The sequence below is a fragment of the Penaeus vannamei genome, chromosome 14 (assembly GCF_042767895.1).
Source record: "Penaeus vannamei isolate JL-2024 chromosome 14, ASM4276789v1, whole genome shotgun sequence".
In the NCBI taxonomy this organism is placed as follows: domain Eukaryota; kingdom Metazoa; phylum Arthropoda; class Malacostraca; order Decapoda; family Penaeidae; genus Penaeus; species Penaeus vannamei.
In genome coordinates this window covers 32,975,213-32,985,212 of record NC_091562.1, presented here as the reverse complement: position 1 = coordinate 32,985,212, position 10,000 = coordinate 32,975,213, and the positions used below count along the sequence as shown (strand labels likewise).

General features: G+C 43.0%; 1 protein-coding gene across 1 annotated transcript in view; it reads left to right on the top strand.

The window, feature by feature from the left end:
- Positions 1–10,000, top strand: part of LOC138864033 (uncharacterized) — a gene marked incomplete at its 3' end in the record, with an annotated part of 654,799 nt that overhangs the window by 642,747 nt on the left and 2,052 nt on the right. Inside the window, 1 exon segment of the mRNA XM_070129892.1 lies at positions 9,447–9,629. Within this exon segment, the coding sequence (XP_069985993.1) occupies positions 9,447–9,629 (183 nt within the window).

Below are 10,000 nucleotides of genomic sequence, written 5' to 3'. Positions count from 1 at the left end.
GCAAATTGCAAGTTCAATCACGGCTTTATCGATGTCGAAGAGGATAAGGGAGAAGATGCGTCGTGATTCACGTTTTTCCTCTCTTTTTGGCGTCTTGTTACCACCACTGGATTGAATTGCGATTCCCGCCATTTTCCTCCTAGGACGTATCAAGTTTCTGCTCCTTCCCTCTTTTATATTTTTCTCCTGCTTCCGTATTTGCTTCTTTTTTATTATCTCCTGGTCTTTCTCGCGCCCTTCTTCCTCTTCCTCTTTCCTGTTATTCATTTTCTTTCTCACATCTATCTTTGGGAAGAGGAGATAAAAATATCATTCGTCATACATCTGGCTTTCCGAAGGCACCACTTACTCTGATTGGTCAGCAATTCACGCGGGTCCGACCAATCACAGGTGGAGTTGTCGAGACACGAAGAATAATTTTTCGTTTCTTTTTTTCCCTCGCCCAAAATTGGTGTCAAATTCCGTGCGTCTTCGGAAATAATTGTCTAATCTCGTTCCCGAAGTCATCATTCGCGCCATCTTTTAATCATTTCCGAATGCTTCCCAGCGTTTTAATTCATGCGATTTATTTCGGCGCCATGTCGATATGATTGCTGGATGTACTGCATTGGTCGAATTATTGATTCAGCTGTCCTTGATTTTGCAAATGAAATCCCAGCCTCTCTTAATTAAAAAGTTCACTATTTTTCAGGCGTTTCTCCCAAACCTAACCTAAAGTGTTCATGTATTTTGTATTTTCATTTACTCTTAAACTTTTGTTTACATTTACACTTCCTCGTGTTTGTGTTTCGTGACCCTTGAAGCTGTTCCCGGATACCAGTCCTCATTCTCTCTCTTCTTTCTTCGTCGACTCTGCCTCTGTTCCTTCTTCGTCGACTCTTCCTCTCTTCCTTCGTCTCTTTCTCTCTTCCATACCTTTACTAACTTCCTCCTCTTCTATCCCCTCCCTTCCACTCTCTCCTCCTCTCTTTCCCCACTTCCTTTTCTCCTCCTCTCCTCTTCCTTTCTCCATGCCTTCATCACCACCTCATCATCATTTGCTCGCCTGTCTTCTCTCCTTTCCTCTTTCCTCCTTTCTGTTCCTCTCTCCATCTTCTCTCATTCTTTCCCTCTCTTTTCCTCTCACCCTTTTCCTCCTCTTTCCTCTCATGCTTCCCCCCCCTTCTCCTCTCACCCTTTTCCTTCTTTTTCCTCTCATCCTCCCCCCCTCTTCTCCTTCCATCCCTTCGCCTTCTTCTCCTCTCATCCTCTTCTCCCTCCTCTCCAATCCTTTAGCACCTTCCTCCGTCCCTCCTCCTCTACAGTTATTGATTCCCGAACGAGGCGCGTATGTTACCTCAATACCTGCCCCTTGTGTCACGCGCGGGGCCATTGACCTTGTCTCTCCCGTCCGCGCGCGCTCTCTCCCTGTTTATGGGCCGCTTTCTTTGTCCTTTCTTTAGTCTTGTTTGTTTGGGGGGGAGGGTTGTTTGTTTCGTGTTATCTTTAGTGTTTTTTTGGTATTTTTTGTAGTTGGTATCGGCTTTGAGTTTGTCACTTTTTTTATCGTTTCGCTGTTCATTCTGAAGGTAGGTTGTTAGGAGGTTGTGTTTTTTTTTCGTAATTTCTCTGTCTTTCTCTCTCTCCCTCTCCTCCCTCTCTCTCTCCTTCTCCCTCTCCTCCCTCTCTCTCTCCTTCTCCCCCTTCTCTCCTCCCTCCCCTCCTCTCTCCCCCTCTCTACCTCCCCACTTTAACTTCATACGTAAAGGCAATGTAAACTTCGGTCTCCCAAGAACTTGAGCGGTTTTTTAGAGTAATTGAAGGATTCCCAGGCGATCGGAAAAACAAGAATTCTCGCAATATTTTCCGCAAGTTAAAGTTCGCTGTGCACTGTCGCGTACATGTGTTGCACTTGCCGGGTTGTGCTGGGACTTGGCGGTGGGTAAAATGAGCGACTTATTGCCAGTAATATGTTAAAAGAGTCAGGATTGGAGTCGCAGAAAGTGGGAGAGTGGGAGAGAGAGAGGGTTGGGGGATAAGAGAGAGAGAGAGAGAGAGGGAGGGAGGGAGAGAGACAAAGAGAGTGAGAGAGAGTGAGTATGTGTATGTATGAGAGAGAGAGAGAGAGAGAGAGAGAGAGAGAGAGAGAGAGAGAGAGAGAGAGAGAGAGAGAGAGAGAGAGAGAGAGAGAGAGAGAGAGAGAGACCGAAAGACCAAACTAGTGATTAAAACTGGAAATGAAAACGACCCCGCTTTTTTCCACTGCTCCGATTGGATGGACGAACAGCTGTGTTTGTGTACCTTTTCTCCCCCGTCGACGGTGATTGAAGTGAGAGCGTCCGAATCCGTGTGCTTTTGGCTCCGAATGAGCTGCTGGTGATTATTTTTTGTCCGATTGCGTGCGCTCGGGAGTCGGAAAGATTTGAGAAGATTCGGGATTGGAAATTGGGGATGTGGATGTCTTTTTTCAAAGGCAGCATCGATGGAAGGTTTGAACGAGTTTGAAGGTTAGGGGTCTCTCTCTCTCTCTCTCTCTCTCTCTCTCTCTCTCTCTCTCTCTCTCTCTCTCTCTCTCTCTCTCTCTCTCTCTCTCTCTCTCCCTCCCCTCTCTCTCTCTCCTCTCTCTCTGTATATATTATATATATATATATAATATATATATATATATATATATATATCTGTATCTCTCTCTCTCTCTCTCTCTCATCTCTCTCTCTCTCTCTCTCTCTCTCTCTCTCTCCTCTCCTTTCCTCTCCTCTCCTCTCCCTCTCCTCTCCTCTCCCTCTCCTCCCTCCTCTCCTCTCCCCTCTCCTCTCCCTCTCCTTCTCCCTCTCCTCCTCTATCCTCCTCTCTCTCCCTCCTTCTCTCTCTCTCTCTCTCTCTCTCTCTCTCTCTCTCTATATATATATATATATATATATATATATATATATATATATCGGTATATCTATTTATCTGTCTCTATCTATCTGTCTATCTCTTTATCCATCCATCTTTATATACGTCTCCCCCCGCCGCTTTTTCCCCAAGCTCCTCTAGAGCGACGAAGTGGAAGCGGAACAATACATTATGCCGTTAAGTGGCGGGACCTCACGAAACTTTCTGAATGGATGAACTTCTAAGTTATGTCTTGTTTCGTCTTTTTTTTAAATTTAAGTTAAACGTCCCGGAAATGAGATTGTTGTTTATGATTGCAATTATAATAACGTTGCAAAGAGAGGGAATGGTTGCAGTTGCAAGAAGTTTGGGCTGAGTGGAAGTTCGAGTTATTGGAATTAGTGTTTTTTTTTTTACTTTTTTAAAAGATTTGTTCTTGGGTGTTATTCGTTGCTTTTTTATTGTTGTGTGTGTTCTCGTTTTGTATGTGTTGTTCATGATTATTGCCGTTTCGTCGCATTTGTTACCTTCATATCTCCACGGTTTGTATGAGGCATTTACAGGTCAGTGCGCTTGTCTGTGTGCGAGTGAAGAGGAGTTTGGAGAGGGAAATAGGTGAGCAGGGGAGAGGAAAGAGGACAGAAGAGGAGAATGGAGGGAAGAGGAGAAGAGGGAAAAGTGGACGGGAGAGGGGAATGAAAGGAAGAGAAGAGAAGGGGAGAATGGAGGGAAGAGATGAGGGAAAGAGAACAGAAGGGGATAATGGAGGGAAGAGAGGAGGAAAAGAGAACAAGGTGAGAATGGATGGAAGAGAAGAGGAAAAGAGAACAGAAGGGGAGAATGGATAGAAGAGAAGAGGAAAAGAGAACAGAAGGGGGAGAATGGAGGGAAGAGAAGAGGAAAGCAGAGAACAGAAGGGGATAATGGAGGAGGAAGAGGGAGAGAAAAGAGAACAAGGTAGAGAATGGATGGAAGAGAAGAGGAAAAGAGAACAGAAGGGGAGAATGGATAGAAAAGAGGAAAAGAGAACAGAAGGGGAGAATGGAGGGAAGAGAAGAGGAAAAGAGAACAGAACGGTAGAATGGATGGAAGAGGAGAGGAAAAGAGAACTGAATGGGAGAATGGAGGGAAGAGAAGAGGAAAAGAGAACAGAAGGGGAGAATGGATGGAAGAGGAGAGGAAAAGAGAACTGAATGGGAGAATGGAGGGAAGAGAAGAGGAAAAGAGAACAGAAGAGGGAAATGGAGGGAAGAGGAGAAGAGTGAAGAGAGGGGAGTGCAAATCACCAACGTGATTAAATAGATAAATTAAGTTGCTCCCCTCATTGACCCGGCGAGGTTAGACAAGGTCACAGGAGGGACGCGGAAGGGCTGGCTCGAGAGTGAGGGGCGTTTGTGTTTGTTTGTGCGTGGCTTGCTTGTGTTTTGTTAGGGGAGAGAGAGAGGGAGAAAGGGAGGGCGAGGAGTAGTGGGAGTGTGAGGGGAAAAGGAAGGGGGAGAGGGAGAAAGGGAAGGAGAGACAGGGAGAGGGACAGAGAGAGAGCGAGAGAGAGAGAGAGAATAATAAACAAAAATAAATAAATAAGTACATAAAAATAAAGAATGAATAAAACAATAAATGAAATACAGGGAATCCTGGGAAGGGGCAATGTTATCACAAGGTCATCCTGTCCGGCGCACTCCTCTGCTTATTCCTGCTCTTCTCTTCCTCCTTCCTAATGCACCACCTCTCCTCCTTCTCGTCCTCCTCCTTTTCCATCTCTTCCTTTACCCCCAGCACCACCTTCTCCACCTCCTCTTCCTCCTCGCCCTCTTCCTCCTCCAGCATCAATTCCACCTCCTCCTCCCCCTTCGTCTTCCATTCCTCCTTTGCTTCTCCCTCTTCTTCTTCTTCTCCATCTCCTCCTCGCCCTCTTCCTCCTCCAGCATCACTTCCACTTCCTCCTCCTCCTCCTCCTCTTCCTTCCCCTTCGCCTTCTACCCCTCCTCCTTCTCTTTCTTCTGCTTCTTCTTCTTATTATTATTATTATTATTCTCCCCTCCCATCCTCCTCCTCCTCCTCCTCCTCCTCCTCCTCCCCCTCCTCCTCCTCCTCCTCCTCCTCCTCCTCCTCCCACTCCTCCTCCTCCTCCTCCTCCTCCTCCTCCTCCTCCTCCTCCTCCTCCTCCTCCTCCTCCTCCACGGAAGTCCCCTTTGCATAATCAGGTGAACCCTAAAGCCGCCCAGGTTCGTCTGCAGCATCGAGGTGAGTGCCAGGTTCTGTGCATGCTGTGTGGTGATGGTGATGATGATGGTGGTGATGGTGAGGGAGGACGCGGGTGCTCGACGCTCTCGTTTGAGGGAGAAAGGTAAGTGTGTCTCTTTTACTTCTATATTTATATGAATATTCAAGAGATTTTTATTTATACAGAAGAAATAAGAATTGTGAAAATATCATGTTGATTAGAAAATCACTTATTGTATGTCAGTATAAATATCTAAAAGAATGTTGATAAAAATGGCGCAACACAGAATATCCACCAATGATTATAAAGAAAAAAAAGAATAACCGGGAAATTTGTAAAAAATGAAGACGCGCGAAATTGGCACAAGGAGAAGAGAGGAAGGAGAAAAAGGGATAAGCAGGAGTAGAAAGGGGACAACTAAAAGAGAAAAAAAGACGAGAGAATTGTCCTCCTTCTAGCTAAGGCAGTCGACACTTCCCCGTTGACCGCTCCGCCGCATGGTTGCTTCTGCCTCGTCTCCCTGTCTTTATCATCACTCTCCCTCTTCTCTCATTTGGTTTCGTACCTTAGCGCGCGCGTGTGTGTGACTTGTCTGAGAATGGGATTGATTATTTTTTCTCACTCTTTTCCTTCCCTTTTTTTATTTGAATATCTATTTTTGTCTTATATTTATCTTGGTCTATGGTTTCTTTGTTGTGGCATTGTTTGAAATCCCTTCTTCCTGTTTCCTTATATTTTTTTCTTCTTTTTGCTCTTCCTTGATATTTCCAATCTCCTGCACACCGCTATGTTTTTTATTTCTTCTTTTTTATTCTGACAATCAACTTTTATCACTTCCTTGCACCTCCCACTTCTTGCCGTTTTCTTTTTATCATGTTATTCGCACAATCGTAGCTCCGAATAATAGAACCGCAAGTGCAAAAGGCCGTGCAAGGTATGTGGGCGCGGCGCCGGTGCGTGAACGGGCGGCAGGATTGTTTGAGGCGGCGGAAGTAGTCGAGCGGCAGGTTGGTTTCGTGGCGGCGAAAGTAGTCGAGCGTGGCGTGTGTTCCTGCTCCGCTTCGCTGGCTTGTTACGCCTCCTAGGTATATAGAGAAAGATAAAAAATAAATAATAAAGAAGATACAAAGTGTATCAGAAGTAAATTCAATGACCACTGAGTTTAGTGATGGTAATTTGATTTTGTTTTGAAATAGAATTCAAATAATTTTTCTTGACTACTTTTTAATGATAATTCAACAATGATTAACAACCCTGCGTTTAGTGATAGTAATTCGATTTTGTTTTGAGATAGAATTTAGATGATTTTTCTTGATTTTTTATGACAAATGATATCACAATGAACTGCGCGCTTAACAACCCTGACCTTCCATGCACCGGACGCTTCGCCGTGACCATGCACGCTGCTCGGACGTGCATGACCTGAAGCTAACCAGAACCATCGGTCTTGAGAAAACCTAAGAAAAGGTTGAACTTCCCTTCGACTAAAAGTTATCCAGGTCTAGGAAATTATTCTTAAGTGGGGGAGGGTTCTTGTTATACCGTTTTCTTTGATAGGTTTAGTGATATTTTTTATGCCATTTTCTATGATGATGGCTTTAGCAATATCGTAAAGCCGTTTTCATTAGCGACGGTATTAACAATATTGGAATACTGTTTCCCTTGGTGACAGTTGTAGAAATATTGTAGTACCATTTTCTTTAGTGACAGTTTTCGCAAAATATTACCATTTTTTCTTTCCATATGGAATCACAACAGAAAGCGGGAAGTATGGCCGATTTCTGCAATGGCTTCTGCGTCTCTTCTCTTTTATTGGCTGCCTGTCACCGAAAGCTTGTCACGCCAGTCTGTTTTTCTTTTTCTCATTTCCTTCTACAGTGACAGCATGCGCTCATGTCACCCTCTTGAAGTGATAACCTGAGAGATGTGGGACCCTGAGATGTTAGTGTTGTCTGTACCATGTTTTTTTAAATTTATTTTTCATTTTTATGTTTATATTCATATATATATATTTTTTTAATATGACACCTCCGTCTTCTTGGATCTTGAACCTCAAGGACTCACCAAGCACACTGGATTATAAGACCTCGAGGTTTTTATTCTTTTAAACTCTAGTCCTGTGAGAAGTCCCCCCTCCCCAGCCCCCTCCCCTTTGTTTCAGTGTTCACTCTTGCTGATTCAACAACATGTTCTTTCTTTGGGAGAATTTGAAGGAAGCTGATTCCAGTCTGTATTTGAGTGAATCATTATTTACTTACTGCATACATATCTGGCAGCAATATGTAGTTTTTGTGTCTTGAGATATTTTATACTATATACATAGATTTATATATACTTGGAGAGAAAAACTTTTGCAAGCTTCTTTCATATATGTATATATCTTTACATGAAATATTGAAATCTGCAGTTTTACTAATGATATTCACTTTCTGAAATACTGAAGTAATTGATACATGTTAGATAACCAATCATAAGAAATTTTTAAAAGTTCCACTAGATCATATTTAGTGTATATCATCAACACTAATGTAAACTTGCCATTCATATTGTTGCACAGCTTAACAGTAAAGAAAATAGAAAGAAAAGTGAAACTACAATAATGTAACCCAGTTTTATTTCAAATAGTCTCATTCCTCCCAAATGTCTCAGAATTTTATCACTGGTTGGTACCTAAATATGGTCTATAATCTAAAACTTTCTCGGTGTGGACGACGTTTATTCTACTGTGAGTTTTGCCAGCTAGCTAACTGGTGGCAGCAGTATCCCATGTTGGCAAAATGTTATGGTTGAATAAATCGTGTTGGGCTGTGGAATATACGAGAGAGAGAGAGAGAGAGAGAGAGAGAGAGAGAGAGTGAGTGAGTGAGTGAGTAGAGGGTACAAGGGCAGGTGGTAATACGGTATGGGTGTTAGTGTGCTTGTATGTACTGTGTGTGTGTGCATGGACATGTGTTTGCTTGTGTCTTTGTGAGTGTATGGGTATAGTTTTGATTCTGATAATATTCCTTTGTCTTTCCTTGTCCTCTATTCCGGCCTGTCACACATCCTACCATTTCATGTACGATTTAACACGTAGAAGTAGCACATCATTCCACTTTGCAACAGCTGTTGACCTTCATATGATTGATTTCAATTTATTTTTCATCTGCAACCTCACTTTGCTTTTCTGATCACACTTGGCCACCCTGGGTTTCACACACACACATTCGCTCTCTCTCTTTTTCACATTCTCTCTTTCTCTTTTCACACACACACACACACATACATTCTCTCTTTTTCACACACACACACACACACACACATTCTCTCTCTTTTTCACACATTGTTTCTCTTTTTCACACACACACACACACACACACACACACACACACACAGAGAGAGAGAGAGAGAGAGAGAGAGAGAGAGAGAGAGAGAGAGAGAGAGAGAGAGAGTAGGCCTATACACAAAACTTCTATGCATGTGTGTGTAAGTCGTCTATGATCAAGTTCATTGTGTGATGCGTATGTATGCTCCTACACTTGTCTTCTGTATTGAGACACATTTCCCCCACATTCACCACATGTTTGTTTCATGTATTTTCATTTTTTTTATTCATTTATTTGCTTATTATTTATTCTGGTCTCTGAATATTTCTATCTAGTTTTAGCGTTTCCTTACTACATTTATCCTCATGTATTATTTTTTCATTCTTCTATCAGTTCTTGTTTTTTTACATCCTTTGAGGTTATTGGTATCAAATTTTTCAGTGAATCTCTTGCCTGTTTTTTTTTATATATTCTTGTCCAACCACAGCTGATATATCCAATATTTCACCGATTCATCTACACGTGTATTTTGAAGCTGTCAATACTGCACCAACTTTTGTTTTCTCTTTAGTAGTGTACTCTCTTTTGTTGTGCAAGAATTTGCATTACTAATATTTCTCTTCTAGATAGTTTCACTTTTCATAACACCGACTTATCATGTTTAACTTTATCACCATTTTCAGACTTTGCATCCTTCTTATTTTTTCTTTTATTCTTATTTGGTGAATTTTTGGGTCTACTTAGTAGATTTTCTTTTAGAAATATTTCACAGTTTAATCTGATATGTTGATAATGCTTATCTTTTATTAACAATTTCTTTAACATTTTCTAAGGATAATTCTTTGGTTTACAGTTGGTTTCCTTAATTCTTCTGAGTTACTTTAAACTTCCGGGCTAACTATCTGACACCATTTTGTTTTATTTTTCAATCTTCTGATTTTAACACCAGCTGCTGCACGGATCCCACTGCTGCCACCAATTATCTATGTAGTCAGTGTATTTGGTCAGTGTGCGTGTGCGTGTGTCAGGTTGCCGGGGCCTCAGCTCACCTTTCCTTACAGTCGGAAGAACGCAGCCGTCGATTCCTCCGACCGTCGCACCGAAGTCGTTCCGAGGGGCCCCTAGGCAGAGACATTGATGATGATAGTTTTCTTGTGTCTGAGTACAAGACCCAGTTTGCCTGGGTTAGGAGGCCACCCTCCGCCAGGGGCCCTGAGGCAGCACCGCTCCTCGAGGCGGAAAAGGTAATGACTTATCCCCCTAAAGATGAACACAACCGTCCTCCTCAGCTTGGCTAGTGTGGCGTAGAACAAGGTAGTGTTGGGAGAGCACGGGTGGCACACTGGCCTCTTTTCTCTCTCTCCCTCTCTCTTTCACGTTGGAGCAGGGCCACTATCCTAATGCTCGGAGGGTCAGAGGTTCCCTTGAGAGGCAGACCTTGAGGGGACCAGACTCTACAAAGAGGACAAGGTCCAGACAGACAAAAGAGAAAGTTTGGGGATAGACCTGCATTGCAAAGTCTCCCTAGGGAGAAGTCTTCTGCAAGATGCAGGACACTTCTAGGTGAGAGATTTCGTGCTTGCCCCACAAGAGTCTGCTCTCTCAAGGGAGTTAA